We start from the raw sequence: 21156 nt of genomic DNA on the forward strand, positions 1-21156 counted from the left end.
GGGAGGAGGGCGCACTTCCAGGGCAGAGCAGCCATGCACAATGGACTTGCCTCTGTCTCCCAGGGCACAAGGGAAGCCACGTCAACCCTGCTCTCCTCTGGGCAAACACTGTCAAGAGCTTGACATCCCTTCTCGTACCTCCACCCACCCTCAGTGGCAGAGGGCACTATAGGAAGAATGCCTTTGCTTTTCCCAGGAACTAATGGCTAATGGGAGACTCAAGGGAAAAATGGACATCCTCAGATGACGTGGTCCACCCCAGTTGGGCCAGGCTGCCCTAGCCCACAGGCAGTAAGCAAAAGGAAGACTTCCTCTCATTTATCCCACAGATCACCTCCTACAAGTGGTCAGTGGAGACCTTAACCGAGCCCAGCCTCTAAAAAACATAGGTAAGTAGTGGACCCAGAAAGTGGGCAGGGACCAAAGAAAGACCTTTCCTTGCTTCCAAGGATGCCCAGAAGTTGGAGGAGTGCACATCTTGAGGCCAGGGGAGGTGCTATTGGAACAGACTGGAGAGTGGGCTGGGCCGACAGCGTGGGTCTCCCACGCCACAGGAAGTCCTTGGGGTCTTTGACCATTTATTCAGTGTCCTGGCCTTGGCTTTTTATGACCATGTCACAGAAATGGCCTGGCTTCAAGCACTGCAGCAGCGACCTAAACACCTGGGTCTGCGTGTGCCCCGTTTCCCCTGTGGTCTAGGTAGACAGAACTTTGGAACAGCATGGAACAGGCTGAGTGACATCTGTCAGTCTTCCCTGTGGCCCTCAGAGTAGGCAGAGGTTAGGAATCGCCTCTGTTGCCTTTGTATCTCCACCTCCAACACTACTCAGTGCTCAGCGTGTGGTGCTTACTTGGATGAGCAAATGAGAGAAAGCAGGGGAGGAACAGCCTATAAAATGCTGGAGGCACTGACAAAGGAGAGGCCTCGACTTGCATTGGGGACAGTGTGCAGCTTCAGGACCACAGCTTGGTGTGCGAGTGTGTCTGATACTGATCTATGTCTACTCATCATGCTCCTCGGTGCTTTTCGCCCCCTGCCTTGCTGACACTCACATCCAGGCATGGGGATGGGAAAGCTTGAGAAGCACGTGGGATTGGAGTATGCTGGTGGCATGGCTCCCTTCCCATCCCTGAGCTCTGATTGCCCAGCCCTCCCTCCCCAACAGCCAGGCCTGCAGCCTCTGTGGCTGACCTTAGGGCTCCAGGGGACTCAGCTATGCTTCCAGAGGACAAGCACACAGCCATGCTTCGGCATATGGGAAATAAAGATGCATGCTACTGTTTCTCAATTAAACACCCAACACAACACACACACACACAGCTTTGAGCATATAAAAATGCCCCAAATTATTAATAATCAAAATTATTACTATTGCAATTTTTTAAGTTTTTTTTTGAGAATTTTAATACTTATTTTTTAGTTTTTGGCGGACACAACATCTTTGTTTGTATGTGGTGCTGAGGATCGAACCCAGGCTGCACACATGTCAGGCGAGCGCGCTACTGCTTGAGCCACATCCCCAGCCCCTACTATTGCAATTTTTAAAAGCTAATTTCCCACTTGTTGATGCACATGGCTAGAGGGGCTGGCACATCCGCCTGGCTTTGGAAGCTATAGTCAGGTGATGCAAAAGTGTGTCTTTTCCAATCTCGTCCTTAGAGACCATGATGAAAGTTTGTCATTTACAATATTGTGCAACCTTAAAAAGATTTAGCAACTGGACATTTAGAAAAAAAAACATTTTGAGGTTAATACATTAATTAAAAACATGTCTGTCACAACTCAGGATGCCACCCGCCTTGGTGCTGACATTTTCCCATATGATATGACCAGCTCGGGCTGGAAAACAGGCTGCAAAGCTCACAGGAGGTGGAGGTGTGTGGGTGGGTGGAGTTAGGAGAGTGAGCAGTACCCTGCAGCCCCTCTCAATCCTCTGGAAAGAAGAAACCAACAAGGGAACAGGAGCGTGCAGGAGGCGGGCAGCAGAGGAAGGTGGGCAAGGAGTCAGGGGCAGTTCTTGCCACCGCCTGCCTCCTCCTGGAGTGTCAGAAAGGGTTGTCCAGGATGTTGACTCTCATCAGGAATTTGTTCTTTTGAACATCACAGATGTTTACCTTGCCCGATAGGATTTTCTCCCAGGAGGGGAGGCTCAGAACCATTTGAAGCTACTAGTCCTCCAAGCTCTCCAGGTGGAGTACCACCACTCCTGAGGGCACAGAGAATGGTGGGTTGGTGCTCTTGACCTGTGTGAGCATGGTGCATCTGATCCCAGGATGCTAAGGCCCTCCAGCTTTCCAAGTTGCTCGACAAGCCGACCTGTGGCCCACAGTAGCCCTGTGACATGGCCTTCTCCCTCTCTCTCCTCTCTCTCTCTTTCCACACACACACACACACACACACACACACACACACACACACACACACTTCATTCCCCTACTCAACAACACCAAATTTAAGGAGAGATATTAACTAGGTTTTTGCTTTGGAACAAAGCAACATGCAACATTCAAAGTTGGGAAACAAATGTAATGCAGAGTGGAAGAGGGAAGGAAGACAGAGTGGAGCCATGCTAGCAGGATTTGAGTGAGGGAGAGTCCACAGGGACATAAGGGGAAAAGGAGGTCACAAGCCTGATCCATGGACCTGCAGCCCCTTTGTGTGGGATCCCAGACAGGCTGTGATGGCCACAGGGGTGGAAGGGCAGTACGGCCCAATCCCTATGTTGGAACTTCACCCCAGGTGATGGTGTTGGGGAGCAGGGTCCTTGGGAGAAATGAGGCCATGAAGGCCCTGCCCTCATGGATGGAATTAGAGCCCTTAGACAGGGCAAGAGGGAGCCAAGCTTCCCCCCTGCACAGCTACCATGTGAGGATGCAGCCAAGGGCACCATTGGTGAAGAACAGGCCTGGCAGTCACCAGATCTGGCACCTTGATCTTGAACCTGCAGCTCCCAGACCATGAGCAGTAAATTCCTATTGTTTTAAGCCATGCAGGCTGCAGTGTTGTCTCAGCAGCCCGAGTGACCAAGACAGGGGCCTCCCATGCTGGGGAGAGCCTGACTGAGAAGCTGTCCTGTGGGGCTTCCTGAGAGCAGCCCCTTGCAGCCTGCAAGTGGGGCTCCACACCTTCCTCTTCTTCAGCCAGCATTTCTCCAGCATGTTCACCTGTGTTTCCGAGAGCCTCAAGGCTTTGTTCAGGAACAGGTCGAAGTTCTGCCCATCTCCCATCAGAATGAAGACATAGGCCATCAGGTGGTAGAGTCGCGGGTAGAAGACTGGGCCAGTAGTGTTCTGAGCCACAAGACTCTCCAGGTTCTAAAGGAAAACAACAGAATGGTACAACCAGAGTCTGAAACAGCTCACTGACCACAAAGTAATTTCCTCCACAGATGGTTTGGGAACATTTTAAATATATGAGCAATCAAGGGAGAAACTGTGTTACCTACTAAGTATGGTAGATAGAATGGTAACATGAGGTAGAAGGCCGCCAAGGCCCACCCCAGACCACAGTGGCCTGCCAATAGTTTTCTGAAACAAGTGTTTTTTGGTAGATTTTTGGTAGAGATTGAAACTATGGCCTCACTTGTGCTAGGCAAGTGCTCTACCCTTGAGCCACATCCCCAATCTGTGACTACTTTGAAAACAAAACATCTTACTCTGATTATCAAAGCAGTACAAGTGAATGATTGAAAATTTAGGAGGAAAGTTGGCTCGTTCTGCACGTAAGGAGCTTGGAAATCACCACGTGATAAACGATTCGAGATCTGAAAAGACCAAAACCTGCCCAGCTCTTCTCAGATCTGTAGGAGAGGAGAGACACAGGACAGACAGCCACCTGCAGATAGACAGGTGCACACAGGGCCTCCAGGGCAAGCTGCTGTGGGAAACAGTACCAGGGTAAGGGACCTGCACTACACCGGATGAGTTCAGAGACTCATCAGGGGCCATCTGGGGGTTAAAAACTCCAGGCAGAAGAAGTGGAGCAGGAAGCGCCAGGGTCTGTCTCACACTCAGACAGCAGCTGCCTGGCAATCTGTAGGACTCAACTCTTTCAGAACTCTGGGGTCCTTGGAAGCTTTGCACGGGTCTGGGTTGGATGGTGAGTTGAAGCAAATTTTGGCCAACTTCAGCACTTAGCACAGTAGCAGCTGCCTGTCTCCTGCACCAGCCCCGCGGCAAGCAGCTGTGACATGTTCCTAAGTGACCTACATACAACTTGCTGAATCCAAGATGGACAAAAAGAACCCTGCCTCAGATACCTGGGCTCTTCACTCTGACCGCTGATTGCTGCTTTTGACAAAGAGGGACAGTCCCAGAGGCAAGCAGCTGGCAGGTAGTGCATCTCCTGCCATCATTACAAGCCCTCCTCTGGCTGCAGGGACATCCAGGGCACTGAAAGGCTGGTGAACCTCCCCTCTCTTCATTCTTCTCTCTCTCTCGATTGAGCATTCCAAAGCAGCTGCCTGTATGCAGAAAATTAGAAAGTGACTGTGCACACCCAAGGAAAGGCATAGGCTGAGAAAGACCAGAAAAGAGCTTCAGTGGGCCTTCCTGCTGACCCAGGGCACAGAGACAGCCCAGAACAATGAAAGAGAAAAGCAAAAAATAGCAAAAAAAAAAAAAAAAGCAAATGCTGGGGATGAGAAAGAATATTATATCCATCAGAGCTACCACACTGTTATATGCAAATCTGTAATATCAGACACAGAATTTAAATCAAAAACAGTTATAGGAGACAAAAGAGGAGTTTGGTCATTAAAAAGATGTTTCAAAAATAAATAAATAGTTAGATATAGATAGATAGATAGATAGATAGATAGATAGATAGATAGATAGATGGATAAATAAATAAAAGAGGTTCCACACAGCAAGAGGAGGTTTATGCAAACCATCAAAATCACAAAGCAAGAACTGGCAGAACCGAGGTGGAGACAACCTAGAGGAAGAGTGGGAGACTGTAGGACTCCACTCTGGACAGAAGGGAGAAGAGCCAGAGGAGATCAGTGAGGAAATAGAGGACATAAGAAACTGGAAAGGCTCAACCACTGTGCACTTAGCAGGCAGAGTTCCAGCTCTGCAAAATGTAGAGTTATGGAGACAGATGGAGGAGATGGTGCTCGATAGTATTGCTGAACTGCACACTTGGAGTGGGCGGCTTTGCGCTGTGTGCATTTGACCACCATCAAAAACAGGGACAATAAATAAATTTGAAAAACTTACATTTTGAGAGTTTCACTCAAGGAGATTGACCAGGTTCTTGCAGCAAATATAGGGGCAGGGATTCCCTTATGCTTCCAGCAGGGAAAGGCAAAAAGGGATCATTTTGAAATATACCAGTGCTCTCAGAAGGACCTATGTAAGCAGTCTTGCCCCCAGGGGGTTCATCAGAGCAGTGGCCTACTGCCACACTCCTGTCTCCCCTCAGAGAGGCAACTGCACTGCACTTGTGAGGCTCAGGGTCCAGCTAAGCAGGCTCTATAAAGATTGAGCCTAGTCATGAGGCCACAGGACACTTTCTCTCCCAGACACCTTATACCACACCACTAAAGACCTTTTACACTGCTTCCTTGTACCTTGTACATCATGTCCAGCTATCAAGAAAACATTATACGGAAAAGGAAATCAACTTGAAGAGACAGAGCTAACAACAGAATCAGACATGGCAGGGATATTAGAATTGTCAATCAAGGAATTTGAAGCAACTATGATTAATATGAACTCTAATGGATAAAATAGATGGCAAGAAAAACAGAGATGGAAATCCTGAGAAAGAACCCAAAACAAGTGCTAGAGATTAATAAAAAAAGAAAATAAATGCAGAATGCCTTTGATGGGTTCACTGGCAGACTAGGAACAGCTGAGGAGAAACCTCAGGGATTCCAATAGAAAACTCCAAAACAGAAAAGAGAATAAAGACTTAGCAATTAGGGGCTGGGGATGTGGCTCAAGCAGTATCGCGCTCCCCTGGTATGCGTGCGGCCTGGGTTCGATCCTCAGCACCACATACAAAGATGTTGTGTCTGCCGAGAACTAAAATAAACATTAAAAAATGTTTCTCTCTCTCTCTCTTAAAAAAAAAAAAAAAGACTGAGGAACACAGAACAGAATGTCCAGGACTGTGGGAGAGCAGAATGTGTCTGTGTAGGGCAGACCTCAAATGGCTGTAGGTAGCCTCCTCCGTCAAAGCCTCCAGCAGGCTGCTTGTAGTATGCTGCCAAGGTCATGAACACCTTGATTCAGCAGAGGCATTCAAGGTCATACACAGGGCCTGTGAGGTAGGCCCACTCACGCAACCTGTGGACAATGTGCCTTCTTTGTCTGGCCTGCACCAAAAATAATAGCCTATGGAAATGGCCCAGGGAGTTGGCTAAATGGAATTGGCCAGAACTCAGTGGGGCTGGAGCCGGGCTGCCACCACCTCTGAATAAAGAAGGTCTGCTCTCCAGGATCCAGACTCTGCCCCCCAGGGTCTGAGCCTCGACCCAGCACTGTACCCTGTCCTTGCCCCGGGCTTCCATCCCTACTTCCTTCCTGAATCCAAAAGCCACGGTCTTCTTAGTATTTTAGGCCTTTGTTGTGATCCCAGCACGTCTGCTTGTTTTTGGCCTTGGCTGTCTTTTGTGAGAATGGGTTTCATCACTTTACTATTGATGGACCTTCACTTAATCACCTGCTCATTTTTCTGTCTGGGTTCTCACATATTGATCAGGTTGACCACAAGTGAGGAACACTTTCATCAGTACTCAATTCATCTCTAAAAGTGAGATTGACAGTTGACTCATGCGTCAGGTGATGAACCTGACATTTGGGGAAAAGAGAAACTTGGAATAAATTAAATCCAGTGTAAGATGGCCAAAAATATTTTTTTTCTGAATGACCTGGAGTTAAGTATATCTCAGATTTCTCCTGAGAATCTTCTTAAGTAAGAGACATTCACTCTCTCCAGTGACATTTTTAAAGTAATGCTTTATATAACCAAGTGATTTCCCTATCCCGAGAGCCAGTGCATGTTGCACAGATCTGAGCTGCAGACTCCTGTTCCATGTCATGTCACCTTCAAGTGGGCAAAGTCTGAACATCCACGTGTTCAGAGGCAGTGATTTGGTAAGCTGGGAAGAGACCCTGAGGTGTGTGTGGGGGGAGTGGTAATGAGCCCTCCCCTAGGCCATGTATCACTCATTGTCTACTCTTTTTTTTTTGGACCCAGGGCCTTGTGCACACAAGCCAAGCACTCCACCTACTGAGCTACATCCCCAGACCCAAGCTCTCTTCTCATAAAGCAGGAGTGACAATGTTCAGAGCTCATTGAGCTGCCCTGCTCCATGGGCCCAGCTGCCTTGTTCAGGTTTTATCATTCAGCTTGTCTAAAGTGGGCCTGTGTCTTCATGGCCTGAAAGACTTGGAAACAGACTCTTGGTTCCTACAGATGAGAATACAGCTGGGCCCCTACCTTAGTTCTAGCCTCGTAAGACCCTCAGCAGAGATCCCAGCCTGGCGCTCCCAGACCTCCAGCCTGCCTAACTGTCAAACAGGAAGCGGGTGCTGTTGGTTTGTTTTGCTTAGGATGCTGGGGATTGAATCGAGCCTCGCACACACCAAGCCCATGCTCCCTGCTTGACCACGGAGCTAAATAAAGCCTCAGCCCTGGGTGCTGGTTCCAGCTATTAAATTTGTCACACAACAATACAAAACACCTCAGTGCTCAGTTTTTATGAGAACAAGGTAAATGCTAACACCGGCAATTTGACCCTTCGTTCCCTGAGGGGTTTGTCCTCCCTGGGAGGTAACCCAGATCTACTTTGCGTCCCACCCCCATACTGGGGAGTTAAACTCAGGACCTTGAACACACTAGACAAGTGCTCTACCACTGAAGTATATGCCCAGTCCTTTGAAATTTTTGTTCTTATTTTTTTAAGACAGTGTCTTGCTAAGTTGCTAAGGCTGGCCTCAAACTTGCAATTCTCCTGCCTCAGCCTCCTAAATTGCTGGGATTACATGCATATGCCTCCACACCCAGCTTAGTTTGCTCATTCTTTTATTCTGGTACTTAGTTTAGTTCTTAATACATATCAGTTAAATATTTGAAATTGTCATGTTCAAAGACTTATCTACCAGGTTGCTTATCAGAACAATAGCAATAAAATTTTGTAGAAAAGTTCATCCAAGAATAATTGGGCTATACAATATAATAATATAATAATAATATTATATAAACACTATGCTGTGTTTTAATTTAATGACAGGAAATTATTCATAATATGTTTAATAGCAAATCACAACAAATGGAAACGTTTATGCACACACTCAAAGAGAACTTGAAAGGTGATATCTCAGTGCATAAAAGCAATCATCGCTGAATAGTAGGGATACAAGCAGCTCATACTTTCTTCTTTCTGGTGTTTAGGATGATTGCCTTCAAAAATATTTATTATAAATAAACATCTAATGTAAATTCTGCAGTCAGAAATTGGTTGGCCCAGAAAGTAGGCGGCCATGAGTGGAGGAGGGACAGGGCCCCTGGCCTCACCTTGAGCAGCTCCACCCCACGGTCCTGGGCATTCTCCAGCTGTTGTTCAATTTGCTTCTGCAGATATAGAACTTGTCCCTCCAGGTACCTGGCAATTCCTTCATAGTAAAGAACTGTGGGGATTCTCCTTGACACCAGGTGTTTGGTTCTGCTGGAAAATGTGTGGAATGCATCCCAATCCTGAAGCCTGGTGTACCTGCACACCACAGGGAAGTAAGACAATCAGAGCCACCCCTGGGGACAGGGAGCTCACATCCTGTCCACTGCTTCTGGGTGCAGTTTCCAGCCCTGGGGCTCGGGGGCCTCCTGCCTGAAAACACAGGAGGCTGTGGGCCACGAAGCCCCGAGAACACAGAATTCACTGATGGTTTGAAATGAATCAGATCCTTAGGAGCACCCAGGTAATGTTATCCATCATCTTTCTTTAGATTCTAATATATATATATATCTCAGACTATAAATTCTTGGCTTGAAGACACTGCTCCAGTTTTTCCAGGAGCAGGAGCCAGCATTCCTGAGTGGTGTAAGCAGACTGGTGAACTCAGTTCCACCTGGGTTCCCCTTTTAAATGTGAATTCTCAGGTCCCCAGATTCTACTAAATAGACAGGTGGGGCCAGGTGATTTTTTTTTTGAGGCAGCATTTTGACATGTTGCTGAGGTTGGCTTAGGTGTGTACCACCATGCTCACCTTTTCCAGGTGACTCTTATGCCCACTAAATGTGAGAGCCATTGGCCTAGGACACAACTGTTGAAAAACTCTCCAGTCAAAACAGAAAAAATTGGAATGACATTTGGACTATTATTGAACTTCAACCCACATGGCAAGTGAATTTGACTTTGAACATTAATTGGCAAGGGTAATTAATTTGGAAATTTTGAGTTCTCCCAAGTAATTTTATAATAAGAAGGCATTTTGATTCAAATTTGAAGCTGCTCTGATTTGTGACATTCTATATAAGAATGTCTCCATATTGTCACTGACTCTCATCTCAAGACCTCTAGTGGACAATGTGGCTGCATATAGTTGAAGGTGGGTGGGAAACAGACTGGAAGGACTTTGAGCTGAGGGGTGGCTGTGGAATTTAAGGAACGTTTGGCTGTGACCCATCTTGGAGGCTTGCTGTTCATCAGGCACAGGTGTGGCCATCACTGGAGGCTTGCTTGGTCAAAGGCTTAGCAAGCAGATGGGACTGAGCCTAGGGTCCTGGGGAGTGGGCTACCAGAGAGTCTTGTTTCCTCCCGTCTCCTTCCACATGAGAGCCTCCACAGGTGAAGCCCAAGGTTACGCCTGCTTCCTCACTCCTCCAGCGAGAAGTGCTGCAGTTGGCTGGTGGTCTGGGGAAAGAATGAGGCAAGTGCACAGGGTCCCTGTCTCTGTCCTTCATCTTGAGAGCCAGGGCAGCAGGCCTGGGCATGGTGTGCATCTTCTCTGCACAGGGGGAAGAGGCCTGCAGGTCCCAGGACTGCCCACTGCTGAGGGTGCACGGAGTCCTGCAGCCATATCCTGCAGTCCCCGACTTCTTCAACGTGGTTTCTGTCTGCTCTGATATGGGTGGGTTCAGGTGGGCAAGCACCACTCATGACTGGTTTGGAGGCTCCACCCTCCTCAGAAGCAGTGTGGCCGCCCCTCATTCCCCTTTGGGGCCTGGTTCCAAGACCCCTCTCCCCACACACAGGACCTGTGGATGCTCAAGTACCTTACAGCAAATGGCCAGGATTTGCACATAACGTATGCACCCTGTCCTGAAGACTTAAAGTCTCCTCCAGAGGACTTAGGAGACCTAACCCAGTGTGATGCATGTAAATATGGTTTACTTTATTGTTTAAATGTACATGTTCAGTACAGATGTAATCCCACTACTATCCCCCAATACAGGTCTCTGTCTGGGTTCAGTTGAATCCCCAGACAAGAACCAGGGACACTTCTGGTTTCTCCAGCAAAGTGTGTGTAGCAACTGCTCACTGCAGGACACCTGAGACTACACGTCCCTGTCCCTGGTTGAGATGATGGACTAGACAACCCCTCCCTGTCTCCCCATGGATACTCTGTGACACCCTCCAGCCAACTCGGGTATAAGCTACACAGGCTTTTGCTTTCTTCTGGAAATACTCCCTGGATCTCTTCCAGGAGATGTTTCCCCTTAGAAACTTAGTGACATCCAAGACACTTACCAGATAGCAACACAGGAGTAAAGTCCCAGGAGGATTCCACTCTGGAACTTGAGATTTCTGTTGTTTTCATTTTGGCATATGAAACCCACACATTCTTCAAACGTTCTATAGATAAAGCCTAAAAGAGAAAGCAGCAGGAGAGTGTGGCAGAAAGCTGGGGGTGCTCGTCCTGCTGGCCTCAGAGCCCACTGTGGAGACAGTTCTTTCTGATTGCTATGAGCCAGAAGGTCCCGTGGACTTCAAGAACGACAGTCCTACACCCGCTCTGTTGCTGAGTCCCTGCTATCACAGAATGTTATAGGTTCACAACACAATTCCACAGCACAGACCAGGCAAGAGCAGAGTCTAAACCAACCTTTCCTAGCCTGAGCACAAAGAGGACCTTAGTGTGGCCTCTCTCCAACCTTTCCAGCCAGGCTTCCAGACTGGCAGCAATATGTGCAGCCCTTTCTAAAATGCATGTGTGGAGAACAGCCCCCAGCTGATCCTGCTGGTCAACTGTTCACCGAGGACTGCCCACTGGCAGTCAATTCAAGGTCGTCAGGTTCACCAACAGCTGTTGGTGCCTGCCACTCTCATCATTAGCAACTCAGTCCTTTAATCTAAAGCACAAAGTCTCTAAGAATAACCTAGTAAACATGAAGCCCTCCCAGCATAGGGTGCATGGCCAGACAGGCCTGTCAGCTCCAGGGTAAACTGAGCTGAGAGTGTAACTGACAGCTTAGGACAAGGATTCCTCCAGACAGGATTCTCCTTCTTGCTGTTCCTCAACAATCCTGCCACCTGCCAGACTGCTCGTCAGCATAGCCACCAACCTCTCCATCCCCATCATATCCATGCAGCCTGAAAACTTGCAGTCTCAAGGCCTCAGCCCTAGGGCTGCCTCACCACACAGCACAGGAGCCACACCCACCTTCTCTTCAATTCCAGAGCTGCACTTACCAGAATAGAGCATGATGTCCAAGCAGACAAAATAGAAAAATGCCTTGCTGAAGACGTGCTTTTCCACCACAGAAAGGTCCCACAGCCACCCCAGCACCTGGATCAGCTGCTTGTATCTGTTGAACAGAGAAGGCAGTAGGATCACCAAGTGGTGCATGGTGAGAAGTGAGCCCTGGTCTAGTCCTGGTTCTGCCCAGTAAAACAAAACCAAACAAACCTGAAACCCAAACTGCCATCTGTTTTGTTTTGTTTTTCAATCTGTTTTTCATATTCTTCTTTTTCAAATATACATTTTGTATTTATAGATGGACACAATAACTTTCTTTCTTTATTATTTTATTTATTTATTTATCTATTTATTTACTTATTTGGGGGTGTTGGGTATTCAACCCAGGGCCTTGTGCATGCAAGGCAAGCACTCTACCAACTGACTATAGGCCCAGCCCCATTTATTTATCTTTCTGTGGTGCTGACGATCAAACCCAGGCCTCACACATGCTAGGCAAGTGCTCTACCACTGAGCCTCAGCCCCAGCCTGTTTTTTCATAGATATTGAGACTAGGGTGACCATAGTCAGGCCAAACTGGCCTTCAGTACTGGTTGCTATTGTTTGGGCATTTTCCTTCCTATGAGACATTTTCCTTTCCCGCCACCTGTCAGGGCTTGGAGTCCTGATTCCAAAATAGGGATGATCAGTCTCATGGCCAGAGCAACCAAATTAGAGATGATGCTTATGAATGAATTCTGTTAAACAGAGGTATCCAAAGGCAAAAGAAGGCCACCAGCTGTCCCATCTTACTGGGAACTGGACTCCCTGTCCGGCCCTATGGACCAGGATAAAAATGAGCCCTGAACATTCAGCAATATGACTGACTTTGGAAAATAAATAGGCTTCAAGATAAATACCTGCTTTTCAGGAAGAGCGATTTACAGAGTCTGCAGAGGACCAGATAGTGTTTGTTGGGATTCCGAAGCAGTGACCACAACTTATGGGCTCGAGAGCCTGGGAAGGAAACAATTCCAGTGTGGGGGAGGGCATTATTTGTGTCTTCATTTCCCTTCTCACCCACCAGCCCTTTCCTTACTCAATGGCCAGGTACAGGTGGCCCATTATGTATTTGATGTGGGCCAGTCAACTAGCCACGAGGGCCACAATCTCAATTCCCTCGCCCTTCAGCAGGAGGTTCACGATCTGCTCCATGGCCATCAACTCATACTTGAACCACATGCCCTGGCAGCCAGTCAGCTGGTGGTAGAGTGAATAGTCCAGGTAAGCATTAATGATCTGAAATGGAATCAGGGCAGGGGAGAGGGGAAAGCCTAAGATGGTCCCCAGACCCAAGCCCAGGCACATCACCTGGCACCTGCCAGTGAACCACGGGTTATCAAGCCTGGGAATAAAGCTGGTCACTGGCCAAAGCCATGGGTTTCCAGGAATCAAACTGAGTTTCTACCACCTATTTGCTGGGGCATCCGAGGCAAGCCCCATGGCCCCTCTTGCCTACATCCCTTAAACAAAAGGCAAAATGTTTAATTTTTGTGAAACATAAAAAGCAATAGCAAATGTAAGTAAATGGTTGCACAACAGAAATCCTGAAAATATCTTTTAAAAGAGAATCACCTGTTAAGCTTCTCCCTTTTGCCCTAATTCTCTGGGTATATTGTGCACGTTTCCAGAGGTAACCTGTGTGAAGCTGCGCCAGATTAAAGGCTGAAGCTGGTGTCAGAATCTAGTATCTTCTGTGAATCCAGACATTAAGCTATTTTCCAAATCAAATTTTAATACAACGTCGTTGTATTTTGTTTGTTTGGGGAAACAGAATTCTTTTAAAAAATAAAAATGTTGGCAGGTGCAATGGTGCACCTGAAATCCAAGCAGCTCCGGAGGCTGAGGCAAAGGACCCCAAGTTCAAAGCCAGCCTTAGCAACTTAGGAGAATGTAAACAACTTAGTGAGATCCCTCTCAAAATAAAAAATAAAATGGGCTAGTTTGTGGCTCAGTGGTAGAGTGTCCCTGGGTTCAATCCCTGGTACTAAAAGAAAGGAAAAAAAAAAGAATGTTAATATGTATTGTGTTTATTACTTTTATTTTAAAGTATTTTTGAATTGTCGAAATTTTTGTTTTATAATAATATCAACAGATACAACTCAGAGAAAAGCCACTTGGGATCCTTGATCATTTCTAAGAGTGTGAAGTTGGAGAAGGGTGGGGCACTCTGGGCCAGAGATTCTCCAACCCTTTCCTGACTTGGAATCTCCTCTCCAGTGACTGAGAGCCCCTAGGAAAGCGCCCTACCTGGAAGTCGTTCTGTGTCTCCAGCACGGAGTTCACCTGCATCACAGCCGCCAGGTGGCCGTAGAACTTGTATTGGAAAAAGTTATTGGAGTTGTAGATCCGCCACAGCAGGGAGAAGCAGGCGGTCTGCCGGTAAAGCTGGGCCAGCCTCCTCTTCCTGCGGAGCGGAGGGTGCAGGGCGTGGGCAAGGGGGTGAGGCCGAGGCTCCGAACAGGCTCCCGCGGGCCCCGTGGGCATCCCAGTCTGGGTGGGAGCTCGCTGGATAAGGGACATGCACGTTGTTCATCACTTTTGGGTCTGGAATGAACACCCTTCTACCTGAGGAATGAACGATGGACCCCAGGCCTGGACCAGCCTCGCAGGCTCCCCAGCTATTGCCTCCACCGTACCCCGCGGCCAGGAGCCAGGGCTCTGCTCAACGGAGCCAAGGACGCTCGGGACACCCTCGGTCCAGCAGTGGGACTCAGAGGGCCAAGGCTGCAGTACCCATGGGTCTCACCGTCCATGAAAAACGGGGGGGGGGGCGGGGTAGAGACGGGAGAATCTGGGTCCTTTCCTTTAGACAGGGACAGACGACAGGGCAGGATCCCTCTACCGCTAACGAGGGGCACTCATAAGTAATGAGGAGCGGAGGCCAGGACCCAGGGTCCTGCCTGCCCTGTAGCCTGGTGGGTGTGGCAAGGCAACAGCGACCGCAGCTCCTTCTTCCCAACACTTCTCTACTTTTTCTCCTTGTGCACGTATTTCTTATTCCTTTTATTAAACATGGTTGCCAACTAGGGTCATTAAGTTTAGCAAACGAAAATACAGGATCCCAGTACGTTTGAGTTTTGTTAGAATGCCTGTGCTCTGAGTAGCTCATATCACACACACTGTCATCAGAGACTCAAGCACAGCTGCCCACCTCTGCCCTGAGGCTCTCAGAGATCCCTGTTAAGCCCCTGCCCTCCCCTCTGCCTCCAGAAGCCCACCTCCACCTCTGTAAAGGAGCTGGCTCATCTCATTGCCACCCAAGGAACCCCACATCTAAGGGCAACTCTGGAAGCTGGGATGGCACCTCTAGGTGAGATTAAAAGACCTGGAGCAACCCAGCCATGCTGCATCTTAGGCAGAAGGTACAAGAATAGCACTAGGGTCTCTCTCAAAATGGAAGAGAAGTCCTCTGTAGGCTCTCGAGGCCACCACCCAATGACAGCCTCCTTGTATGAACTGCCAACAGGTGAAAGACGCTGGACACTCTTATTATTATGGAAGTTGTCAGACCTGAACTTGGCAACAAGAGTATAATGAGCTACGTGCACTCAATACCCAGCTTCCGAAACGGTCAACCTTCCTGCCTCACCCACCTTTCCACTCACTCTCTCTCTCCCCCATTATCATGTTTTATAATGCAAAATTTCCACCCACTGAAATGCATAAATCTTTTATTTTTAAAGAAGAGTTTAAAATTATAATGCATTTTGCTTTCTGTGGACTGTGTTCAGAATTACTTATAGTTTCCTTTTTTAAAAAATTTGTTCTTTTTAGTTATGACTGTGGAGTGTATTTTCACATATTATACATACATGCGGAGTATAACTTCCCATTCTTGTGGTTGAACATGTTCTGTATTCATGTATGAACATGGGGAAGTGATGTCCCATTCATTCCACTGTCTTTCTCATTCCCATTCCCCCTCCAGTCCCCTTCTCCTCCTTGTCCAATTGGGTTCTCCACTCACCCCCACCCCCATTGCAAGTCACCATCTGCATATCAGAGAGAACACTTTTTGGCTTTTGGTTGTTTGGGATTGGCTTATTTCACTTAGCATAATAGTCTCTAGTTTCATCCATTTACCATCAAATGCCATAATTTCATTCTTTGTGGCTAAAATTGTGTACATTTTCTTTATCCATTCATCTGCTGAAGGACACCTAGGTTGGCTCTAAAGCTTGGCTATTGTGAATTGAGCCACAGATATGACCATGTCACTATAGTATGCTAATTTTAAGTCCTTTCAGTATATGCCAAAGAGTGGGATATCTGGGTCAAATGGTGGTTCCATTCCAAGTTTTCTGAGGAATTGCCAAACTAGTTTCCAGAGTGGTTGCACCAATTTGCAGTCCCAACACTAATATATGAATGAACCTTTTTCCCACATTCTCACTGATATTTATTGTTAGTCATGATATTTATTGTTATTCTTGATAATTGCCATTCTGACATGAGTCAGATGAAGTCTCAGAGTAGTTTTAATTTGCATTTCTCTAATTGCTGGTGATTTTGAACATTTTTTCATCTATTTGTTGACCAATCCTATTTCTTCTTCTGTGAAGTGTCTGTTCAGTTCCTTAGCCCAATAATTGATTGTGTTATTTTTGTTTTGTTTTGTTTTTTGGTGTTAAGTTTTTTGAGTTCTTCATATATCCGAGAGATTAATGCTCTAGTTGAGGTGTAGGTGGCAAAGATTTCTCTCCCATTCTGAAGGCTCTCTCTTTGTTTTTGATTGTTTCCTTTATTGTGAAGAAGCTCTTTAGTTTGATACCATCCCATTTATTGATTCTTGATTTTACTTCTTGTGCTTTAGGAGTCTTTTTGAGGAATTTGGTTCCTAAGCAGACATGATGGAAAGTTGGGCCTATGTTTTTTTCTAGTAGGCACAGGGTTTCTGTTCCAGTTCCTAGGTCCTTGATCCACTTTGAGTTTTGTGCAGGGTGAGAGATAGGGGTCTAACTTTATTTTATTATGTATGAATTTCTAGTTTTCCCAGCATCATTTGTTGAAGAGGCTATCTTTTCTACAATGCACGTTTATGGTTCCTTTGCCTAGTATGAATAACTGTGTTTATGTGGGTGTGTCTCTGTGTCTTCTATTCCTGTTCCATGGGTCTTCATGTCTGTTTGGGTGTCATGCTGTTTTTGTTACTATAGCTCTATAGTATAATTTAAGGCCCGGTATTGTGATGCCTCCTGCTTCCCTTTTCTTGCTGATTGTTTTGGCTATTCTGGGCCTCTTATTTTTCCAAATGAATTTCATGAGTACCTTTTCTATTTCTGTGAAGAATGTCATCAGAACCTTAATAGAAATTACATTAAATCTGTATAGCACTTTTGGTAGTATGGTCATTTTGACAATATTACCTCTGCCTATCCAAGAACATGGTGATCTTTCCATTTTCTAAGATTTTCTTCAATTTCTTTCTTTAGACTTCTGTAGTTTTCATTGTGGAGGTCTTATGTTTCTTTTATTAGATTGATTCCCAAATGTATTTTTGAGGCTATTTTGAATGGGATAGTTTTCCTAATTTCTCTTTCAGTTTATTCTTTACTGATGTATAGGAATGTCATTGATTTATGGGTGTTAATTTTGTATCCTGCTGCTTTGTTGAATTCATTTATGAGTTCTAGAAGTTTTCTAGTGGAGACATGAAGAATCATGTCTTCAGCAAACAGGGATAGTTTTAGTTCTTTTCCTATTCTCATCCCTTTAATTTCTCTCTCCTGCCTACTTGCTCTGGCTAGAGTTTCCAGGACTCTGTTGAGTAGAAGTGGTGAAGGAGGGCAGCCCTGTCTTGTTCCAGTTTTAGAGGGAGAAAAAGCACAAATCTTACCAGTACATTTTGACCATGGCACCCTGCGTCCTCATCGGGCTACCTGGACGGGCAGTAGTTTGCTCTTTGGCCGATGTCCCTGGGTTGGGACAATGCCCAGTGTCTCAGCACTGAATGGAAGTGGGCTTGAGACTGAGATTCTGGACTGGCTGGTGCTGGTTACAACAGTGTGGCCTGGTGATGAGAGGTTACAGCAGAGGAGGCCACTGGAGCTTGCTCTTCAGAGGGACCCTCACTTTTGTCATCTGAACTTCCTCTGCAAAAACTGCCTGTGAGGTGCTGTGGGACCCGGCCCTGGCCTAGGATCCCCTCCTAGACGCTCTTCCTCCCACTAGTCAGAGCTCAACAGGGGTCCTGGCGCCCCCTAGAGGCCGGGGCTTGGGGGCTGACCTGCGTGGTGTGGGGTCTGCCTTGCACTCTCCCAGCTCCCCCTTACCCTGGAGGGGAGCTGTCCGAGCCTTGCTGGTTCAGGTAGTGGAAGTGTCTGTTCTTCTCCACGTGGGTTTGGAGGAACAGGGAGATCATGTTGTAGGGGAATACGCGGTTGAAGAGCTTCAGCGCCTTCCTCAACATCTTCATGGCAAGCACCATCTGGCCCATGTTAAAACAGACCTGGAGGCAGCCGGAGGGAAGAGGAGAAGCCAGGAGTCTGGGTGGGCCTGAATGTTCCAACCACAGACGGCGGTACGCTTACAACACAGCTCCTCTGTGGCCCGGAAACAAACCTCCTATGGGGTGGGGTGCATGGGGGATGTAACTGTAACTGCTGGCTGGATAACTGCATGAAAGAAGCTGCAGTCTAGGGTTAGTATTTGGCATCTTGCTCGTGTATCATGAGCTCACGTCCATTCCTAAAGGTTGTTGAAAGAGTTCACTGAGCTGTTGGCCTGGAACAGCAAGCCCCCCAAGGCTGGGGGCTCGGGGCTCAGGCAGGACTATGGTGTGGGTGGCAGGAGGACTTGGGAAGCTCAAGGGTGACTTCTGCCAATGACCACTGAGTCATGCCTCCAGTGGCTTCTTACCTGGCCTTTGAGACTGTAAAATGTGGCAGACTCAAAAGTCCTTCTCCAGAACTTTTTCTGCCTGAGAATTTTCAGCAGCTTCTCTCCCTTGTTCAAGTACATGTGTGCCTGCAACCAGCACAGAGAGTGGCCCTGAGCCAGCGGGACAGACCCCGGAAGGGACACAAGCCCCCTCAACAACCTCCGCAGTACGTGGCGGAGGAGAGGAGGCAGGCACCACTGTGGACCTCCCCTGTCCCCAGCCCCACTGAGGACAACGACTGGCAAGCTCCAGGCAGCAGCTGCTGGGCAGAGCTCCCTGTCGCATGCTCCTGGGTGCAGGATCCCTTGGCCAAGAGGACCCACTAGCAATCCCAACTTTCCTCCTGCTGCTGCAAGTTTTGACCACCCCCACTGCCTCTGCCGAGGCCATCTCTGGGAGGCAGCAGAGGAAGATGAGCCCCAAGCAGCTTTCCTCACTTTCCTCCAGGGCATGAGCAAACACCAAGTCAAGATCAGACCTGGAGAGGAGCACGGGGGAGGTGGCACAGCAGCCTCCTGCAGCCAAGGGAGGCCAGGAGGCTCGTGAGGAGGCAGCTACCGTCCAGCCAGCCAGCCAGGTTCTCCTTGGCAGGGCGCACTGGGACCTTGCACCTGGCCCCTGCTGTCAGTCACTGTCTTCCTCCTCAGTTACCACTCCGTGTGGAGTGACAGGGGAACCCACAGGCTTCAGCGAGTTGGTCTCTGAGGCTTCCTAAACCTCTGCCTCCTGGAACCCACTGGCCACCTCCTCACTTTCTCCCCAGCTACATGCCTGAAATACATACGAGACTTCCATGTTTAAACACTCGAAGGGCTGACAGACATTCTTAATGGTTTAGTTTTTAAAATTCTATATGAATCCAAGGTATGAATGTTGATTGGACTGCTGTGATGGACAGCAACTTTCAGACAGACTAGACCAGCACTGTGGCCAAGGACTGGGGACACAGCTGCTCAGGTGTGTGGAGCTTCTGCAGCTGCTGGAGGCAGATGAAGCAAGGCCCAGAGAGACCTTTCCTCAAATTCCTTCAGGGAAGGTTAGTCGGCCAGCAGCTCCAGGAGGCCCTAAGGTCAGACAGGTGGAGAAACACTAGGTTCCTCAGCCCAGCCTGCCTGCCCTGCCCCATACTTCTGAGACATACAGGTGTCTCAGCATATCAGAGCACCTGGAATGTCTGCAGTAAAGAAACCTCCTAGCCAAGCCCAGCTCAACCCAAGTTGCTTAGCAGTGGATCATTTCAATGTCATTCTATGGGTCACATTGCCCTGGAGCCTTATTTATACTTATCCTGGAGACACATTCCTTTGTGCTTTGGGGCCTAAAGCTATATGCGATGATTTTAGCACAAATTGCATAAAGAAAAAGTGGAGGAGGCCTTTTTAAAAAATATTTTTTAACATATTGTTTAGTTGTCAAAGGATGTTTATTTTATTTATTTATGTGGTGCTGAGAATCGGACTCAGGGCCTCACACATGCTAGGTAAGTGCTCTGCCAATGAGCCACAACCAAAACCCGAGGAGGCCTTTTTGGAGATGAGATTAAAACCAGATTTGCACCCGTCAGAAGACCTCTAGGTATTTCATGCTCGAAGGCATTCTGGTACCAGAGTGTGAACATCACCAGGGATATTACTGAGGAAGGCTGTGCTGGACCACAGCTCTGATACCCAGAGTCCTCGCTGTATCGAGCTGGGAATAGGGCCACTTACCTCCCACACAGGGAGACAGGCCATGCCAGACTCTAATGGGAGCAGTGTACTGATTGATGTTTGATCCTGGTTGCAATTTGTTCCAACTCTCTTTTCTCAATTGAACACTGCCTCTGAGCAAGGTGGTTTTCAGAGGAAAGGGGCAATGGCAGGAATCAGGAACATGGTGCGATAAAAAAGCCTCCGGGAGCTTCCCCGGCAGCTTACCATGTAGTTATCGCCCAGGATGAGATAAGCGGCAGCAATTTCCAGGAAGTAATATAAGGCTTTGTTGTTTTCTCCCAGAGCCACAAAATGCTGGGCCAGAGGCAGGATGACAATCTCCAGGACCTCCTCACACTGGCAGGACTCCAGGGAGATGATGTCTTCCTCGACTGTCCTCAGCCTGGTTACAATGAGGTCAAAGAACCCCAAGATCGTATCTTTTATTTCTTTGGGACTGTTTAAATGCAAAACTAAAAAGGAGATAAACAGGTAATACATAGAGCAGGCTTTTTTTTTTGATACCGGGGATTGCACCTGGGCCTTGCTGATGCTGGGTAAGTACTCCACCACTGAGCCACACGCCACCCCCACCTCCTTTTTAAAAAATATTTTTTAGTTGTAGATGTGACACACAATATCTTTATTTTATTTATTTTAATGTGGTGCTGAGGATCCGGCCCAGTGCCTCACGCATGCAAGGAGACCACTCTAACACTGAGCTACAACCCCAGCGCCTCAGCCCTTTTGATTTCGATTTGGAGTCAAGGTCTGGCTGGCCTCAAATTTGATATCTTCCTGCCTCAGCCTCTCAGTTCTCTGTAATTACAGCCATGCACCCACAACATCTAGCTTAGCATACTCTTTTTTTTTTTCGGGGAGTGGGGGTAACTG

At 47.6% G+C, this 21156-nt stretch overlaps 1 protein-coding gene across 1 annotated transcript in view; it reads right to left on the reverse strand.

The window, feature by feature from the left end:
• Window positions 1-2506: 2506 nt before the first annotated feature.
• LOC101962750 (adenylate cyclase type 10-like) overlaps window positions 2507-21156 on the reverse strand; it is a 33261-nt gene continuing 14611 nt past the window's right edge. The window contains 10 exon segments of the mRNA XM_078041118.1: window positions 2507-3315; window positions 8528-8723; window positions 10701-10818; window positions 11643-11758; window positions 12549-12650; window positions 12728-12927; window positions 13939-14095; window positions 17964-18139; window positions 18550-18657; window positions 20488-20719. Coding sequence (XP_077897244.1) covers window positions 2974-3315; window positions 8528-8723; window positions 10701-10818; window positions 11643-11758; window positions 12549-12650; window positions 12728-12927; window positions 13939-14095; window positions 17964-18139; window positions 18550-18657; window positions 20488-20719 — 1747 coding nt within the window. The 3' untranslated portion in view covers window positions 2507-2973.

Source organism: Ictidomys tridecemlineatus, chromosome 3 (assembly GCF_052094955.1).
Source record: "Ictidomys tridecemlineatus isolate mIctTri1 chromosome 3, mIctTri1.hap1, whole genome shotgun sequence".
NCBI classification, from domain to species: Eukaryota; Metazoa; Chordata; class Mammalia; order Rodentia; family Sciuridae; genus Ictidomys; species Ictidomys tridecemlineatus.